This window comes from Nuphar pumila, chromosome 13, assembly GCF_984573655.1.
Source record: "Nuphar pumila chromosome 13, dmNupPumi1.hap1.1, whole genome shotgun sequence".
Lineage (NCBI taxonomy): Eukaryota > Viridiplantae > Streptophyta > Magnoliopsida > Nymphaeales > Nymphaeaceae > Nuphar > Nuphar pumila.
The window spans coordinates 947,097-967,152 of NC_143261.1; the positions used below are offsets into that span (position 1 = coordinate 947,097).

General features: G+C 39.6%; 2 protein-coding genes across 2 annotated transcripts in view; both read left to right on the forward strand.

Moving 5' to 3' along the window:
* The first annotated feature begins 4,550 nt into the window (after positions 1-4,550).
* On the forward strand, positions 4,551-7,655 carry DRB2 (dsRNA-binding protein 2). The gene is made up of 3 exons (XM_089985044.1): positions 4,551-5,109; positions 5,918-6,137; positions 6,787-7,655. The coding sequence occupies exons 1-3, from the start codon at positions 4,864-4,866 to the stop codon at positions 7,473-7,475; spliced, it is 1,155 nt and encodes a 384-aa protein (XP_089841170.1). The 5' UTR covers positions 4,551-4,863; the 3' UTR covers positions 7,476-7,655.
* An 8,045-nt stretch (positions 7,656-15,700) lies between these two features.
* LOC149817440 (uncharacterized) overlaps positions 15,701-20,056 on the forward strand; it is a 51,066-nt gene continuing 46,710 nt past the window's right edge. Inside the window, exons 1-2 of the mRNA XM_089984483.1 lie at positions 15,701-16,006; positions 16,915-17,018. Coding sequence (XP_089840609.1) covers positions 15,968-16,006; positions 16,915-17,018 — 143 coding nt within the window. The 5' untranslated portion in view covers positions 15,701-15,967. The remainder of the gene's footprint in view (positions 16,007-16,914; positions 17,019-20,056) is intronic.

Here is a 20,056-nt window from a genome sequence, read left to right on the forward strand (position 1 = left end):
AATGATGATAACGGAAGAGAACTAGTCCCAAGCCAAACGAGTCAGATGAGAAGTTTATTGTTGTAATCTCTGAAACCTTCATGTGGTGGCTGCGAATAAAGACTGGTACCTGGATACTGAAAGCATTGTTCTTGTGACAGACGATAGGAACTTGTTCAAGTCGTGCGAAGTAGTGGAGGAGGGATGGAATCTCTTTATGAAAAACTCTTTCTCAATTAAAGTGCTAGAAAAAAGAAGTGTGAAAATTAAGTTAACCGTAGAGAAAGTTCTAACACTTGAGAATGTCCACTATGCTCTAGAAGCTCATAAGAACTTAATCTCTATAATTCTACTGTCAATTGTTAATGAATCTGGGATTGTAATTGTGACCAAAGAAAAAAACTTTGTAGGCAAAGGGTTTGCCACTTGACGTAGCTCCATCTTTTATTTTGCCTTTTAGTGTGATACTCTCTTGTTGGCTTTGTTGGCTTCTTCATATGCCCCATTTCATAAGTATGATTTCAAATCTTAGCTAAAATGGTTTTTTGACTTGCATCAAATTATTTGACAAGCTAAAATTTAGTCATATATTAAAAAGCGAGTATTTTTTTTGTTTATATAGGCTATGTTTGACTTAGCTTAGAGGGTAAGGCCTTTCGGGGCCTCTCAATTGCATTTGACTTTGCCTATGACTATGTATAGGCCTTGGCCTTGTCTTTGAGTTGGGTTGGATTTTGGTTCAAAACTCAATTTATTGTTTTCACTCTAACTCTCTCATTTCTTCGTATTTTTCAATTCTATTTTTTGCATTGGGTTGTTGGAAATATTGTATCTTATCTATAGTAGAGAGATTGTGCTTAAACATCTTGATATCTTATCAAATTCGAGGCTCATCGATGTCCAAACTCCTTGCACTATTGTGGGGACGAAAACTACCTTAAAGAAAGTGGTTGACCTAACACGCCTTGTGCCAGTCTTACCATTGAGAATTGAATCCCCACAATTCTATCATTTTCACACAAACTTTTTTTATTTTGACAAAAAGTTGGGGTTAGGCAGACCATTAGGATTCGAACTTGCAACATCCCCAAGGTCGCTGGCAAAAAAATAATAATGCTTATATTTCACGTGCTGAGGGCCTCCAATGAAAAAAAAAACATGGAGAAATATGGGCCCTCCAATGAAATATGCCTAGGGCCTCAACTTCTCCGGAGCCGCCCCTGGACATCCCAAACACAAGGTGGCATGCACTAACAGCTCCTGGCAGACAAGCGTTCACACACAAACTTGCAACATCACAGTGGATGCGCAAAATTCTAAACAAGTGCGTATGGAAACTTTTCCAACTCGTGATGAAGAAATAATCTGGGCAACAGAAGAGTGTTACGGTTATTAACCATGGTGGGAATCCTCGGATTTTTACTTTCAATCTTTTGCGCCATTCTGCTTTGGCGCAACCCTTTGAGATGAGCTTGAATAAGTTTAAGTGAAACACGTCCCATTTTGTGTTAACATCCAGTGTTGATAAAGTTTCACTAAAAACTGCATTCGCCTGGTAACAATTCAAACAAACACTTCTCTCCTTAAGGTATCGGGCTAACTGCTAATTTTGGTCGAAGCATTAAAGGGGAACGGCCAACGACGAACCATCGCTAGTACACACAAAGCAGATTTAGAGTATCTTCCCACACCTGCTGCATCAACCGCAATAAATAGATTGTCAACGCCTGCCTTGGTAATATATGAGCATAGTATATAATGTAATACTTGATGCACCTGGAAGTTAGTGGGGTTTGTCGTATAGTTGCTGCAAAGCAAAAGAAGGCGCAACTTGGTGCTGGAAAGTTGACGCAGCCAGCATGTGCATTATTTGCTCGTAGCATCCCATGCATGTTTAAATGGGCATGCAGTGTTCGATAACATGTTAAAAGTTCCATCCCATAATATACATATATGTATTTCATCCACCACCAAGAGACTGAAAGCACAGAAAATCAATACCACTGAAACCATGATATTTTCATAGTCCATAATAATGACCACTGACTGTTCTCTAGACATTATTGTTGCATACAAAAGCTTTGAATTTTGTGGCAACCCTCATTAAGTTTTCGAGAATGTGACAAAGAGCTGGTCCTTGTTCACTGTGCCATATTTTGTAGCTTCTATATATGGGGACTGGGGAGCAGTCGCGCTGACTATTTATCACAATTGGGCTGTGCCTGCCTCTCTGATTTTGACTCAAGTTTTTTGGATAAGAATTCCCCCCCTCCACTCAAGCAAAGTGGTTAAGGGGAGGGGGCATATTTGCACATTGTTTTGTTTCTTTTCTTCTTTTGAGTGCAAACCGCCTCTGTCAACAGCTCGTCAGGCAGGCATGCTGTAGACTGTAGTGTACCATTCCTTTTTTCAACATTGAGAATGTCCTCCATGGTTTTCATCTTATCCCGGCAGCCCAAACTCGCACTCTGTAACGGCACTCTGGCCATTGTCTCTGGTGTGTAATATGCTTTCATTAAATATACACTGACAGTGACGAGTCTCTATAGTCCTGTTTTTGGATGCTAAATGTCATTAGCAACTGTGCTATCAGGACGACTTGCACCCCTCCCGGGAGTTTCAGTTTTCAGCAGCACGAAATTTGTAAGAATGAACTTGAAAGGACATGCTCATCACTCGTATATAGGCACAGCATTTCTTTCTTGTCCTTGAAAATTTGCACGTCGGTTAAGCTAAAGATTGAATGAAAAATAAAATTACCAGATCACTCTTCTTAGGCGTTGGTACAAAACATAAGCGTTGTTGACATTTAGGATGTGTGAGGAATAGCGAGCTGGGTTTATTTAGGTACTGACTAGTTCCTTCTTTTGTTGAATACATGATTAATTGGTTGAGCAACTAGAGGTAGACATAGGGACGGACCTGGCCCATTGAGATGTCATCTTGCCCCTACCCAAAACTCAGCCCCGTTTATTAATTGGGTCGAGTTAGGTAAAACACTCATGGGGCCTTGAGCTGTCCTAGCTCAATTCGAGTCAGGTGCCTGACCCGATGTACACCTCTATGTGCAATGTCTCGTGCCTAATTCAATATATTTGAAGTTCTTTTTCCTTCCAATTGGAAACACATGCCTTCTCATCTAATCTTAAGGTAGTGGCTTAGATCCCGCATCCAACCAACCCTTTGACCAGGGAACGAGAAATATAGATGCAAAAGGGTCAAACGAGTTAATTGGATAGTTAGGTGATACTATCATAACGGAGGGATTTGGGGATCGAATCCCACATTGTTATCCCTAACTCTTCTATTAAAAAAAAGGATATTGAAGTGAATAATTGTTGTGCTTGGGTCGAGTAGATAGATATAAACGTTTATAACAACAATTTTTTGGCAATAAAATTCTTCAAAAGATATTTAAAAAACTTCATTTTGAAGGCTAAAATTATTAGCAAAATTACAACATGTTTATTTTTTTGTGCCAATATTCTAAAAAATTAAGTATACAAAACAATTAAAATCAATAAATGTTTCTCCGAGAGTTTGCTGATAAAAACATATATGAAAGTGAAGTTTTGCTAATATAATCATATGATAGTTTTATTTAAAGAATATAACAAATGTATTTTTCAAGAAATTGTGATTTTGTAGATTTTTCCCGAAATATCACACCTACACCTTTTTTCATGATATTTACTAAATCCCGCAATATCTGTCATTATGGTTATGATGAGTTCAAGTACGTTATCCGGACTCTACTAATCCGGCGGTTCTATCAAGCTCATTGGACCCGCTGGTTCAGCCACTGGGCATGCTCTGGCTTGAGTTAGCACTTGTGATCACCTATGAGCCCTGAGTAGAAGAGGAACTATTTTTAATTATAAGGGATGAATCGTTGGGGGAAGGGAATAAAAATATATATATGAAGTCTTTGCAGCATTTAAAGAAAAATCCGTTTTTGTTTTTGTTTTTAAAAGGAGAAATCACTCCAACCATGCTGGCTCAGCCTCCCGTATTTACGGTCTCTGTCCTTGTCAGCTTCGGCTTAAGAGGGGTGACGCCCATGGGATTTGAACCTAGACTGCCCTTCAAACGGTCTAGGCCCCATCCCACTATGCCAGACCCCTTGGGTCAAAAATCTGTTTTTTTATGTAAACAAAAGATAAAACTTTTCACACGAAGATAGTTCAAGGAAAAAAAAAAGGAAAAGGCGAGGAAAATTTTCTTATCGTAAGGGAAAAATTCATGGGAAAAGGAAGGCGTTTGACTCGAGTTATACTATTCCAGTATTTTTTTTATTCATATTAAAAAAATAAGTGCGGCGTTAACTTTTAAAAATATTCAAAGTAAACCGTAAGAAGAAATTTATCAATAAAATATAAATTTCTTCAACAAGACAAACAAACAAGGAAGAAAAACAAAAAGAGGGGAAAAGCAAACATAAAATCTACCGTAAGATTGTGGTCATAATGTATGGATGCATGCAGATAAAGCTTATGGTTGACCAGCTTTCAATTGAATAAAAATAAAGTTTGGAGAAGAAAAAGGGGAACAAAAAATTAAGAAAGCGGCGCCACTAGAAACGAGGACGGAGGTAGCCGAGGAGAGAGGGAGTCGGTGTTTCCTCGGCCCTGCTTCGGAGACTTCACCTCTTCCCCGTCTAGCCCACCGGACCACTGTCCCACCCTCTCCTGGCTTGTGCGTCGCCGGAAAACCGTCCAACACCCGGACCCACATGGTAACTGGCGGAAAAACCGGCGATCCCGACGGTTGAGTTGAAGCCTGGAGAGCCGATCTCCGTTTGCTGCATTTTTTGGTGTTTCTCCAATCATCAGATCGAGCGGTGAGAGGCCGGTTTTCAGGGTTTTTTTTTTCAATCGGAGAGAGATGTACAAGAACCAACTGCAGGAGTTAGCTCAGAGGAGCTGTTTCAACCTACCCTCCTACACCTGTATAAGGGAGGGGCCGGATCATGCCCCCAGGTTCAAGTCCAGCGTTAATTTCAATGGCGAGGTATTCGAAGGCCCCAACTATTGCACGACGCTGAGGCAGGCAAAGCATGCGGCTGCGGAGGTGGCGCTCAACACCCTCTCCAACAGAGGCCCTTCTCAAGCTCTGGCTGCAAGGATTCTGGTAAGCCGCGGTTCCCGATACTCCGTTTTTTTTTTCGTAGGGTTTTATTGAGGGTTTCTTCCAAGGTTTTACTCAATGTTAATCCTTTCCTTATTCTTGATTTTTTTTTTTTTGAGTAATCTCTGGTAGTGAAAATGGAGGGGAAGATTTTGATTTTGATGGGGGTTTTCCAGTATTCTGATCTCTCTGGAGGTGCCTGTTTCTCTTGGTGAAATGGAGCATGGAACTATACATTGTCTTTGTTGTTGGAAATTACCCAAATGTGCTTTGCCGGTTTTCTTTTGGGTGGGGGGGACTTTTGCTGATATATATCTCTGATATTGCATAATGGCTAGCACAAGCCAAAAGAAAAGTGATACCTGATTATTTTGGGATTTCTCGAGTCTCTTTTGTAATTGTTTGCATTATGGTTTGGTGGCATTTGGGTTTTGTTTTAGTCAATAAGACTTATTATTTGTTATCTTTTTCGTTTGTAGTAGCATCGACAGTATCCTCAACTCAATCCATAAGTACCCAAATTTTCATTGGTAGAAATATGAGTCTTCTAATTCATTTGAATCGTGAATATAGATCGTCTTCTAACCATCATCTCGTCAATCTGTCTTTGTTTTTAATGTATGTGTCTCCATTGGATCAAAGGATAAATAAGATGACGATTGTATGTTCTTCTTTCACGGGTTTCTTTCTTCTACATGATAACCACCATGGTTTCACTTCACACGGGAGGATTTAAGCAGAGGATTTTTTTTTCCCTTTCACTTATTTCCTCTTTTTTTTTTTTTTGGGGGGGGGGGGGGGGTTCTGACAGGATGAGACTGGCGTTTACAAGAACTTGCTGCAAGAGATCGCTCAGAGAGCCGCGGCTGCACTTCCGGTGTATACGACCGTCCGTTCCGGCCTCGGTCATCTGCCGGTGTTCACTTGCACGGTGGAATTGGCGGGGATCTCATTCACGGGCGAGCCAGCCAAGAACAAGAAACAGGCAGAGAAGAACTCGGCAATGGCTGCCTGGTCGTCCCTTAAGCAATGTATGTTCATCGCCACCCTCCTTTCCTTTTTCCGTCCGTTGCTCATGGCCTACTTTTTTCAGAATAGGGTCTTTCTAGATACAAACATTTTGACGCAAACAAACGCAGTTTATCAGAATCCGCTTCCTTATGTTTTGTGGTACTAAGTAATGGCATGAAGCATTCCCCCCACATTTCTAATTTTGGTACCAATTGCCATTTGCCATTTGCCAAGCACGTCAATGATTCTAGGAGCCCAGAGAACTGGGTGCACTGCTTCGACTCGAGGCCACTCGGATGTAATGTACTTGAGCGAATCCAACCAGACTTTGGTCCAAGGGATTGTCCGATGACACAAATCTTCTGTTGTGACTCCTTTGGACGTTGTCTTATGATTCGAACTCTATTTCGGAGGCCTGGATTAAGTCAGCCATCGACCTATGATCACACGAGAGCTAGCTGGCTATAAACTCAATTGACGAGCAAAGACTCAGACTATCGTTCGATCACACGTCCTCGTGTAGGTCGGTCAGGATTTCCCATCGTTTCACAAGTCGTCATGATCGATTTGGGGAAACTTGGCTAATGGAACTTTGTATGAGCAGCAAGTTGCCCGGGTTTGGCCGGACAATATTTTTTTCTGATTTACAAATTTTCCTCTCCTATTCAGTGGCAAAACAAGCAGCAGCAAGCTCGACCGAGGCCGAAAACAACGATGAACAGGAGCAGATCACCATTGCTAGAGCTCTGTTGAATTATCGCCTCAAGGAGATGGCATTGCCATCCCGCAGTATGCCAACAATACCAAGAAGGCCCACAACTCCAGAACAGCGGTTCCCCACAGTACCAGCAGAATCAAAGATCCTACCCCTCATTCGATCAAAACCTGGCCCAAGAAACAGAGCACCCAATGCAAGTGACACCAGACAACTGCCGAAGCCTTTGGCATCGCCAACACTCTTGGTGCCACCTCCCTCCCATGGTAGCAGGCAGGTCAGGTACCCAACTCCACAGTTGCCATATATGCCGATCCAACACTATAGGGGCCCATATCATGGTTTGCGTTCCATGGCACCTCCGGTAACGATCAGGACAGCAGTCCCCGTTTTCTCTGCAATGCCATTACCGCCACCACCAATGTGTCGCCCCCCTCAAATGGTAGCTGCACAAGTCCAGATACGGACTGTGGTACCAGTTTTTGCCGCTCCAGCAGCAGCAGTGCCGACACCAATGCCAGGTCCAACAACAGCACCAGCATCGGTGAAGGCAGCCAAACCAGAGCAGGATAAAGAAGTTGTCACCATTGACCAGCAGACACAGGTAGCAGCGATGGAGAGTTTGAAGCAGCTCCAACTTTGAAGCAGCGGAAGAGGGGAATTTTGCGACAACGGAAATTTGTGGTGGTCTGTTTCACCGTTTTCTCTTTTTCCTCAGATTTAGAGAAAATAAAATAGAAAAGAGGTTCATAGATCGAACGGTACATAATTATCATATGAAAATGGACAAAGAGGCTGCGAAATAAATTTTTGAAACTCAATCGCCTGCGTCTTTTGCCTGTTTGAAGGGAGTGTTGCTAGGATTATAAATTATTAAATGCTCGTCCTGCTGCTCACCAAGAAACCGAAAACAAACATGATGTCTTAAACCAATCAAAAACACACCCTGGACCGCCGCTACGGTGAACCGTATGAACGGGTTGACATGGATGTTGAGCGCCGCTGTTTGTGTTTGCTTGTGGGGGGTGGGCGTGGGCCACAACAAATGAATACGCCCAAGTGCTGCTCTCTCTCTCTCTCTCTCTCTCTCTCTCTCTCTCTCTCTCTCTCTTGCGTACGCGCAAAAGGTACCTTCATTTGCGGTAGGACTAGGACATAATCACTGGCCCGCGAGAACATTTCAACACTTGCCAAGAACAATCAGAAGGTTTCAGGCGCCAAGTGGGAAGCAGTGGAAAATTAGTAGATGATTGGGATGATGATCCCCAAATCAATCCCATCCCACGCACCCGACCAGGCATTATTCGGCTGAATTGGTCACCTCCTTTGATAACAGAAGGCGATCTTACAAGTTTCTCTCAAGTCATCACTGACTCATTTGTTGCCTCCCTTCTAAGGCTCTGCGTCATAGATAGAGTTCACTGGTTGTCACAATCCAGTGCCTGAGTTATATGATTGGTACACACGATCCAGGATAGTCCCCACTTTTTCTTTGCACACCTTTTGTGTATAGGGCAACCGAAAACAAGTCTTAAAGATTTCCCCATCCAACCCCCGAGAAATTAGATGCTATGAACGAGTGAGGAAGTGCTACGAACCAGGAGTATATATTGTAGCAATCCTCCTCCCAACCCTAGAATCTACGTTTGGATATTTCGTTTCCTTTCTAAAAATGAATTTCGTATCCAACTAATTTTGAGTTGATAAAATAACCCTTCAACAGTGCCCGACGATGGTCCCTTCAACAGATCACAAACGTTCTAAATCACTCGGCAAAACAGAATATTCAAGCATGCTACGGATCTGACCAAAGTTTGTATTTTTGAGCTTCCATTAGGGATGCTCTATTTGCCACATTCCAGTGACACTGCTTAAACATTTATCACTCTGAGAATTCTGAGAACACTTGCAGTGAAACTCATCTTAATGAGGAATGACTCAAAGAACCAACAAGCTTTTATCCAAGAAGACACTCCCTTTGCTATGGCCATCTGAACTATTGTTTGAATAGCAAAACTGTAAAAGATCAAAGCCATGTTTGAGCACGACTGTTGACGTATATCACATTCTATACATATTTGATATGTCATGTTGCCATAACAGATTGATTAGAGCACAAAAAGATCAGCTTGTACAAGGGAATTTGAATACTTATATGATGAAAAGAGAACCAAAAAGGCAAGGAGAATTTGACCCAAATGAAGTATGTGCATAAATAGCCGGGCGTGTCAAACGGGTCCAACAAATGTGTACTTGGCAGTCTATATATGCACGAACACACACACAATCAAGAAAGTGATCAATATTATATTAACCCTAGTTTTAAAATCAATGTGTTGATATGATAATAATAACAGAACAAGTTTGGGTCAAACTTTTAATAGCAAGACGCTAGTTGTTAGTGATTGCAATTTGTATGTATTTCAATGTGCATCTCCCTCTCTCTTCCTCTCTATTTCTTGCTGAAACGTGATTGCGGTGGCTCTTAAATATCTGGTATTTATAATATTTTCATGGTATCATGAGCAAGGCTGTGAATTTCTTTCAAAAGGTATGCCCATAGAGATGTGATCTCCTTCCTTTCTTCATTCAATATAATTTTTCTTCTAAACTTTCCTTTTCTCCCCTTTCTCGTTGTTAATCTTCTTTTCTCGTTTCTTTTCCAAAATAGCATATATATCTCTTTGACGTCAAGCATTTTTGTCTTAAATCCAAATTAATTCACGTCAAAATCAGTGTTTTTCTTGTTTTTTGAAAATCTAAAACTGCAAATCTCCTTTATTATGGTATTAAACCAGATTTCATTTTATTTGATCTGTCGACTGTTCTGAAATATTTCTTTGTGTCGACATTCCTTTATAGTTGAAGTATCTATTATATCTTTTTCATCATATTCACGCATATTCAGTCAAAGTATATATTCGCAGCAATTTTTTCTGTGTCAACAGGCCTGATCGCAGGAATCTGATTGTGGTTGAAAAAGTGCCTATTTAAAAAAAAAAAACGTTTGCATGAAATTATTTTTACCTTTTCTTGCTCTTGACTGCATCTGATTTTGGTTTCTGCACATTAGTACTTGATTGAATCAGTCCTGGCTTGACACTAATTCACATCATTTCTTAAATCAATGGATTTCTCTACCTATGCTAGACTTTCTTCAAAAATTTTGAGTCAGCTTGTCTCCGAAAAGCTTAACCATACCAATTTTCTGACGTGGAGGAGACAAATTGTTTCTTTCAATCTGTTAGGGCATCGGGATGGATCGATTCAAGTCCCACAATTTTTTTAATAAGAAACGAATGATGACAAAGGAGTTGCATCAGTTAACTATGTTTCAAACCCTGAATTTACAACATGGATGAAGTGAGATCAATCCTTAGTTGCATAGATTACTTTCACGGTATCACAGGAAGTGTTGATATCAATATCAGATGATTGTACAGTTGTGCAACTATGAAATAAGCATGCACAAACATATCCTCTTCCACCACCCCTCCTCTAGCTCTCTGCGCGCGATGGCGCCGACGACGCCGGCCCCCATGGGTATGCTCGCCTCTCCCTAGCTTCCTCCTATTCGGCGTACCTCAACGATCGCCCAACATCAGCGACGACCTCGCACGACGCCAGCCCCCTTCTAGGTAGGCCCTCCTTTTCCTCTTCTTCTTCCTCTTGTTGTCAAAGGGTCGACAAGAGGCCGACGGCCCCGTGCCATGCCTTCCCCTTCTCTCCCTTTATTCTGCGCTCGTCGTGAGGCCAACAAGAGGCTGATGGCCCCCCTATCGCGCTTCTCCTCTCCCCCCTGCGTTTGTCAGAAGGTCGGCAGAAGGCCGACGGCCCCTATTGCGCCTTCCACCCTCCTTCCTCTCCTTCTTCTTCATCTTCTTTTGTCTTCTTCTGTTCTTCTTTCTGTCTGACAGGGGGCGATGCCCCTGCCCTTGTTTCGATCATCGGAAAGAAGGTCAACACTCTCTATCCCTTGGTCCTTCCGTCCGATAGGGGGTTATCGCCCCATGTCCTTGTTTTGATCCCCTGTCAGGGGGGCGACACCTGTATCCCTTTGTTCTGGGCATCAGACAGGGGGTCAGTACCCCCCTGTTTTTTTATTTTTCCTGTCGAGTAGGGGGGTGATGCCCCCTATCTCCTTTTTCGATCGACAAACAGGGGGTCAACGCCCCCTGCTCTTTTCTTGTTGCCAGACAGGGGGGGTCGACACTCCCCTGGTTGCCCTTGATCGGTCGACAGATAGGGGTGATACCTCTTCCACCTTCTTTCATGCAATAGGTCGGTAGGGGTCGAGCCCTACCATTTTTCTGCCTTTTTGGCAGGTCGACAGGGACCAAGCCTCTGTTTGTGATAACATAAGGTCGGCAGGGGTCTTAGCCCCTGCAGCCTTCTGTCTTCCCTGCAGTCTTTTGTCTTCCCTGCAGATTAGTAAATGCTAGGTCCCCTGTTGCTTTCGGCCCCCTACTGTTTTTTATGCCCTACCACTGCCCCCTTCTTAGGGTTACCAGTAGAGTGGCGGGCAGGGGTCGTACCCTTGTCTCTTTTTGTTCTTTAGTGTGGCTATAGCTTTCTAAGTTTTCACACTTTTGTAGATTTACGCTATGGATCTCACTCGTGCCCCGCAACTCGAACCCTACATCACTTACACTCGTAGCCGCACGCAGCGTCACAACCTCTTGAGGTAGGAGAAAGTCGCATGAGGGCTTTGGATGAATTAAATAAAGATTTATAAAATTTAGATAATGACAGATGATACTTATATGATTCATGAATTATTGTTTTACTTGTCCTTATATCCCTAAAATTATATGCTTCCTGTAACTAACATATTTTGCATGCTTATTTAGTTTTATAGTTAATTCATGTTGTTAATTTCCTTTACTTGCTTCTTTTTGTCATCGTACTGCATGTGCTTAGATTTGCTAGTATTAGTTCTAGCTTGTGTTCTATTTGTGTGTTGCTAGATGCAACTAATTATACCCCGAGTCGGTTACTCAGAAGGAATGATTGGATCCCCGGTGATCCCAAGACTTGTTTGAGATTTATTGTTTCGTAGTGATTGAGCATGTCAAGTATATTACTGTTTTCAAGTCATACGAAACACTGTGTGAGGTTATTCTTCAAGAAACCATGACCTACTGTCATCGCTGGACCTTTTTTGACAAGTACGGTATGTTCACTACAATGAGTAGTATGAGAGGTTTTTGAGCACCTCGAGTTGTGCAATAAGCACTCTGTTGAAATAAATAAAGATAATGATGTTCGCCTCTATAGGCCAAATGCTCAAAGAGCTATGCATGTCAAGATTGAACCAAATGAATTGTAACATATTCAATGTTCTCCTTTCATCATAGTCATACTTTCATAAAAGTACAGTCATACTTTTAGACAAGTACGTCACACTGGTGTTACGATACTTGCAATGATGAGGTTGTGACAACTTCGATGCGTGCAAATAACACAATGTTGAGATCACATAAATGGTGATGATTCGCTTTCACAGGCAAGATGCTCGAGTTGGTTGAAAAACCAAAGCATGTAGAATGGGTCTTCAATTAGCTAACACCTGGCGTACCTATTCGAACCGTTGACTCTAGTCAAAATAGAGGATGAGAAGATACAAAAACTCTGATAGATAGGCCATTAATGGTAAACTATGAACTAACTAATAACCTAATATTAAAAGACAAAATAGTAAAACAAACTATCTAACTAATCAAAACTAATGTTTAACAAACTAATAGGAGATCAAAACTAACAAATTAAATGAATCTAATAAGGTTATACGAATTTTCAAAATTAAATAAAGTTGGACGTAAAGAATAAAACAAAACTAACTTACGCTAAATATTTAACTAAACACTAAACAAAATAATAAATTAACTAAAAATCAATCAACTGTTGCTATTCTCTCTCTTCTTTTTTTCTATCTAAACTGACAATATTAAATAGGCTAACATGGATGACATACCTACTTTACTTAATTGAATTAAATGAATATAAAGCTACAACAATACTCAACAAAGAAAAATAATCAAATGGCTACTCTAACCTATTCTCAAGGAAAATGCAAGTTACAAAAAAAAACATCGACTATTGACAACTAACTACCTTACATGACAAATCAAAGTCAAAACTCGTTAGAACTGCCCAACTGAATTACACTAACATTAAACTATGGTTGAACACGGCTGCAAACCAAATCCAAACGGTTTACCAAGAAACAATACTTAAAAAAAATTGACTCCTATGCACTAATTGACGATCATGTAAAACAAACAGTTGAAGGAAAAAAAATTCATGAACTGCAACCAAATAACATGAATCTAAACTAAATAGCTATATCCAGAACTAACATTCAATTATCAAAACTATGTTTATTTTAAAACAACAAAACACTTATTAATTAACTATTCAAGAAAATGATTAACTATCAAAACAAAATATGTATTTTTTTAAGATGCAAGATATGAATTAACCTAATATAAATATGTAGATAATGTGATTTTATGATTTATGAAATGTAAATAAAAAACTATGACGAAAAAGAGGGAGAAGAAACAACCTGTCACGGATCACCTCCGATATATGGGTTGAGAAGAAGATGGTTGATCCCAGCTATGCACACCTCCCCGACGGAGAAGAAGAAGTTGTCGACGATGAAAGGAGTTCGAAGCAAGAAGAAAAAGATGAAGAAGAAGAAAGAGGAAAAGAGGTAGATAAAGAAATAAAAAAAATGAGAAGAGAGAGAAAGAGAAGAGAGAGGAGGAAAGGGGGAGGGGGGTGTTTTTCAATGCTGGAAAAAACGTCTCCTCCTTCTTGGCATAACTATTTATAATGACATATTAGGTTAAAACACATATTTTAAAACAAGTCTAAATAATTTTCAGTAATTTCAAAAAAGAGGTCTTTTGAAAAATATGTTTCATAAAATAAAACTTCTTAAACCAATGAAAACTCCTACTTAAACTATTCTAAACTAATTAAAGCTCTAATTAAAACTTCTTAAACTAAATAAAACATTGAAAAATGCAGGGCAAGCTTTGAAATACGTGATTTTCTGATAATTTTTATTTAAATGCGGTTTCTCAAAACTAACGATAAAAATGAGTTTTTAAAGCAATTTTTAACTGAATAATGCATAAATAAAGATGAATAAAATGTGAATATGTATGCATGATCACATCCCTCACTTGAGGACTAGTTTAGACAATCGAAAAATCACAAATTGGTGCTTTAAGAGAATTGGTATCCTTGCGATATCGTTGGTGATCACTCTTCTTTGTGAGGACCACAAAGAGCTTAAAATTGCCCTTGTTATGATTGAAAGACACCTCAACCATGAGCGAGAAGATGATAAGTTTGTTGTGCAGGCGAGGATGACCCACTTGTGTATGAGACTATACTAGGGTCCCACGAGTAAAAAATATTAGATATTGATGTAGCGAAAGATCGTTGTCTATGTGATTTAATGCGCATTGAGAAATATGACTTGATGTATTAAAGGTTGTGGCAATGGTGAATGAAAACCATAACAAGTTGAGTAAGATAAATAAAATAAGATCAAATATAAGTGTAAAGGAAACCTGACATATTAGTAAAGCTTGTGTTTTTACCTGCACCAACATTGTCGATGACAACAATGATTTGGGCGATGGAGACTGTCCTGGACTGAGCATTAAGAATGAGGCATGTGCAATGCGTCACTGTACTGAATGAAAAATGCATCAAGTGTACGAACATGTGGTATGCATTGGCTTTATCTGTGATGTGTGGTGGTAGCATACATGCGATAAACAACAATATCATTATTGGTGCGACGGTGTGTGGTGGCACAAATGTAGAGCATTGTTTAGTTAAGTAGTGTTAGCGGATTAAAGGATGTTACCTTTGAGAATCTGGTTAATAACCTCTTGACTTGTATGAGTTTTCCACGCATAGTGTTTGGACGTATGGGGGTGCATGTGGGTTAGAGCTAATTTTCCCAAGGATCATCTTAGGTGGTTCCAATCGAGTATGGTGACTCAGGGTTAGACGAGTGAATGCGTAAGGGCCAACGAACGAGTTCGGGTGGTGCTCTTCGCTATGACATGCAATCATCAACTAGTCTTCGAACTGGGGTCAAAAGGTCCAGTTCTTTTGGTGACGAGTTTATACCGAGATGTGTTATTGAGGTCACGATACACTCTATGACACGCAAAGCTAAGACATCCGTGCGTTGTTTGGAGGTGCTAGCCATTATGAGACGATTATACACGTAAGTGACATGGATCAAATATAATACACATTTGGAGATGCGCTTGATCAACTTTCGTTAGACAACTATGCACAGTGGTGCGTAAGACCAATGAAATGATTCGACACATGAAAAAATATTGATGCACGGCCTTTGGCTATTAGACTGACTGGTCAGGCAGATCAGGGGTTTCCAAAAAATTCTATGCCTGTAACAACGTGTGTGTCGATTTATTATTTACTGCTTTTACACTTGCCCCCTTTCTTTCATGGGTCTAGATTCGGTTTTTAATGGGCCAGTTCCTGAAAGGCTAAAACTATGACCAAAACCTGGAACAGGGTGGGTGGGGTTCGCTTGGCTTGTCCGACTACCCCACCCGTTGATCACCCCTACCACGGTGCGGTTATACGCCGAGATTGGGGCCATCCATCGAGTTAGGATCGGAGGATATAGATTCATTCCCTTGCTGCTAATATAGTGGGAAGTGGACGTATTTCCTCTCTTCGAAGCCTTAAAAACAACACAAAAGCATGTTTTTTGTTAGTCCCTGCGCATGTCTGAGCCGTCCATCCATCCATCCCCATCCGTGTCGCCTGTTTCAAGGGTTTGGTTCGGAGGGCCCGTGATTCGTGATAAGCAGATCCTTTTCTCTTCTTCTGGTAGTTCAGCCTCCGATCCCGCTATAATCATTCATCACCAAGATTCCAGCCCCCCACCACCTCCCTTCACTGTATGTACTGTAGCCCGCCATCCCTTTCCTGCTCAAGAGCGGATATCACTTCTAGGGGCTCCCTTCCCACACTCCCCTCCTCCTGCTCGTCTCTCTCTCTCTCTCTCTCGCCTAGGGCAAGCAGATCCTTAACCTTTTTCTCTGACACACCTTCCATCCTGCCAAGATGTTTTGGCGCATGACCGGCCTCTCCACAGCATCTCCTGTAAGCTCCGCCTCTTTTGTTCTTTCTGTTTACTTTTTGAGGTTTGGTTTCTGCTTTTTTTGCCATCGAGATTAGGGTCGCTTGATTCTGTCGGTGTCGTTTATGCTGTTCTGCTCATTAACGGTAGCGTATGCCGGGGAATTGGAAGCTTTTGCATACCACTTCGCCGAGTGGTAAAAGTAGCGGTGATTGTTTGTGCTTTCATGTCTTTTTAGTTTATCTTATTTCTTGATCTAAATCTATATGTAACAAATTCAAGCACCCCGTGCTGTAATGGTTGTTGTTGTGGTCCATGGAAAGGCTTCTACTTAGATGTATATGCGAGAAGAGCGCGCATGCCTGAACTATGTATTCTAGTGATGCACGGGTTTCACATTTATGGCAGAGGCATTTAGTGGGTTTCGATTATCGTTGCTATGTACAATCTCCAAGTGTGCTAATTTTTAGCTATAGTAAGTATTTACTCGTTTCATGGTTTGAAGGGCTGATACAATCAGCCACATTTGGGTCGCTTAAGCTGGACACGCTTGAAACACTTTAATCTTTTAATTTTTTTTTCATGCATTATGACTGGTCAGCATATAAAAGGTGATGGATATACAAACGGATTTTTTTTCCTTTTTTGGGTTGTCTCTTACGATTGACAGTCAAGTGGGTGTTGTGCACACCCGAAATAACGTCTGCTACTTTTATTGGTTATTGGTTTGTGGACCTCATTATCGTGGTTCGTATCTTGATCAGCTATTTTCAGTGCTACGTCATCTGTTCGCTTTGCTTCTGTGGCTGGCCATGCTCTGTGGCTATTCACGTTTCCTTTTTCAACTGCATCAAGTAATTTAATTAATGCTTATAAGATTCCTTTTTGTGGTTCTGATACCTTTCCTTGCATCATTTTGTTTAATTTCCAGGTTGAATCTATTTTAGACAAAGAAAACTACACATTGGAAGAGCTTTTTGATGAGGAAGAAATAATTCAAGAATGCAAAGCTTTGAATAGTCGGCTCATCAATTTGTAATATCTTTAACCCTACCATGGAAAATATTTTTTCACTCAATCACTCAACTTACCCTTTGTGTGTGCATAACGTCACATTTATGGGTTCTGAGCATGCTGCTAATCCAAACAATTTATATACTAGTTCGTAATGCCAACCTCTGAAACAGATATGGGAGAAACATCCCAACTATGGAGGTATGAGGGAGAAAATTGCATCTGTTTTATGTCAATTATAGATTCTAATTTAATTAAACTAACATAGATTAGGATTATCTCCGTTTTTTTACGAGATTCATACTCACTAAATGAAATCCAAATCATAAGGGGTTTAAAATTTTGGCTCAAACCAGAAAAGTACAAAGGATGGTCTCAAATAGAGAGGTAGGATTGTAATCATATCAGATGATCCGTATCATGTAGAGCTTAAATAGAGTTTACAACCAACCACAAATTTTTTCATGGTTGGACAATGTAAGTGGGTCAAATTGGGACATATCCATTCTATACTCCCTTAGAAAATCTTCACAATAAACTTCAATAAAGACAATACTAAATGTAATAAAGATCCAACCATGGTAAGACCCATAGTTAGCAAAACTCAGTTTAAAAGATTACTTTTGAAATGAAACAAAAAAATCATGTTTCAAAAATACATTTCAAAAAAATTTCAATATTGCTCCATCCTGATAGCAAGTTCAGAACTTCAGATTATCTTGGGATGTTGGGTCTTGGATTTGGATTTGAATCAAAGTGGTCTGTATAAATAAATAAATAAATGAATAAATGAATGAATACATAAATAAATAATATATGTATCGGTAAATGTTTGGTATTAATGAAGGTAAAAAACTATTGAGTAGAAATCACCTTTTTTCATATATATTTTGTAAATTTTTTGTAGATCAGACCCTACAAATATGATATGCATGTTTTTTTAGCTGGAAATAAGTTTTGAATATTGTGATCATGACATGTGAGTAGGTTTATCAAGGGTTTCAAAGATCAATGGCCCACAATGTGCCAAATTTCATGACTCAATATCTTCTTACGTCCAAAAAACACAACCCAAGGTTTCATCTTTAGCAAGCAAACCATGTTGAACACATCTATGTGGTCAGATTGAATCAATACAGGATGAACCTATGATTTCAAGCTCAATAGTTCTGTACATTCATTAGTAACAGATATTCAGTACAGCTTGCACCTATCATTTCAAGTTCAATAGTTTTGTACCTTCATTAGTACCAAAACTTTACCGTGTGTTCGTGTGTGTGTACAAGTCATGCACATGATTAAGGATGCAAAAGGAGTGGCAATTTCAACTTTGGGTTTGAACCAGTCACAAATAGTGCCGAGATTTTGAAAATCTCATGATATAATCACCAAGCGTGCTTTTCCCGATAATTTTGCGAGATTTTCAAAATCTTGCTCACTTTGAATATCGCGAGTTTTTTCGCGTATTTAACACAACTAACAACTAAAACAACTAAAATGGCAAGAAAAGAAAAAACTATTATTTAATGCAAAGAAAGAAAACTTTATTTAAAGCAAGGGCATGAAAGCCTCACTTAAAAATTAATAAAAAAGCTGCTCACATGGACTCTACCCATGTGAATAGCTGCCTTTTTTTAATGCAGCAAAGGGAGAGGGAAGGGCCCCCTTAAATAGATGTAGGAGGGGAGGTCTTTCCCCTTCTTTGATATGGGACTATTTTTTGTCCCTTCACATTGTAAACCATTATCTTTTCCAAACACATTGTAAACTATGCTAAACTTTACAAAACAAAAGCACTGGTACCTCTTTCCTCCTCAACGAGAGATTACTATGTTTTGATAATAATAAAAAACCTTATAACCCAATCATAAATATTTATATTAATTTATATTGTATATTTATTTATAATATTTTTTAGTAGGCAATATTTTCCCGAGAATTTTCCCATAAAATCAAAATTTTCAAAGTCTCCCGGGATATTTCATCGTCGAGAAATTGCCAAGAATGACATATGTGGCTATGGTTTGAACTGAACCCATCCTGCATTTTCAAGATGGGTAGTTTATGCCTGTGTCTAGGTCAAATTCAAGATACATATGGTTGAGCCTCATTGGAGTTGGTCCCATAATCAGGTAAAGAAAAACCATGGATCTGGGTTTGGATTGGATGAAATGAAATCCATTTACGTTTTCCATAAAAAAATAATAGTTCCTAGTCATTTTCATTGGATTTGGTATTACAGGTACCCAGGATTCTATAATGAGATCCAAGGTAGGTACAGATCCAAAAGAGGACCAACTTTTTTTTTAAATTGGATAATTGTCAAGTCACAACATGGCTAGACCCATGCTGACCCATTTCCATAACCTGGAGCTAATAATGAACGCTTTAATTAAGGATAGGAAGTCCTAATAACATCTATCCTAGTGAGGTTAGGTATGATAAAATTCGTCCCATATATCTCTGAACATTCTCGGGATGCAGGGTACATGTGTTAAACCAGTAGTCAACTTTCTCCCAGTTCATCACTACATTCTATTGGACCATATATGGGTTTGGTGAAGTACTTTTCAAAATCCAAATCCAAATCCAAATCCAAATCCAAATCCAAATCCAATTGATGTCCAAACTTTTTTTTTATTTCTTTAATTTATGTCAATATGGGTTGCCTTAAGAAACCATTATAAGAGGTTGTTTATAAGAAATGCGGCAGTAAGCAGATTCATTTATTTTGAACATATGCCATCTCAGGTTGTCTTAGGAAAACTAAAAATTAGCTCCCTTTTATGTCAAAAAGTATAGTAAATGATCCCGCATTTTTAGGATTCAATATCTTTACTAATATAGGCGTATGCATATAGATATCCTAAAATCACAAAGTCATTCTAGGAATTTCTAAATTTGTAAAGTTGAACCTACTATAAAGGAAAACTAAAATCCCTATCAGTATTAAATACAAATATATAAACATATCGAAAGGGTGTAAACAACATAACAAGGATGCTGCCTGTGATATGCATATAGAGAGACAGGAATAGTTGTGTAGATTAAAAGGAAAA

Excerpts from the sequence above, each read along its gene's own strand:
- DRB2 (XM_089985044.1), top strand. The coding sequence starts at position 4,864 with ATGTACAAGAACCAACTGCAGGAGTTAGCTCAGAGGAGCTGTTTCAAC. Across the intron at positions 5,110-5,917 it reads CTCTGGCTGCAAGGATTCTG|GATGAGACTGGCGTTTACAA; the intron begins GTAAGCCGCGGT and ends GGGTTCTGACAG. Across the intron at positions 6,138-6,786 it reads CTGGTCGTCCCTTAAGCAAT|TGGCAAAACAAGCAGCAGCA; the intron begins GTATGTTCATCG and ends TCTCCTATTCAG.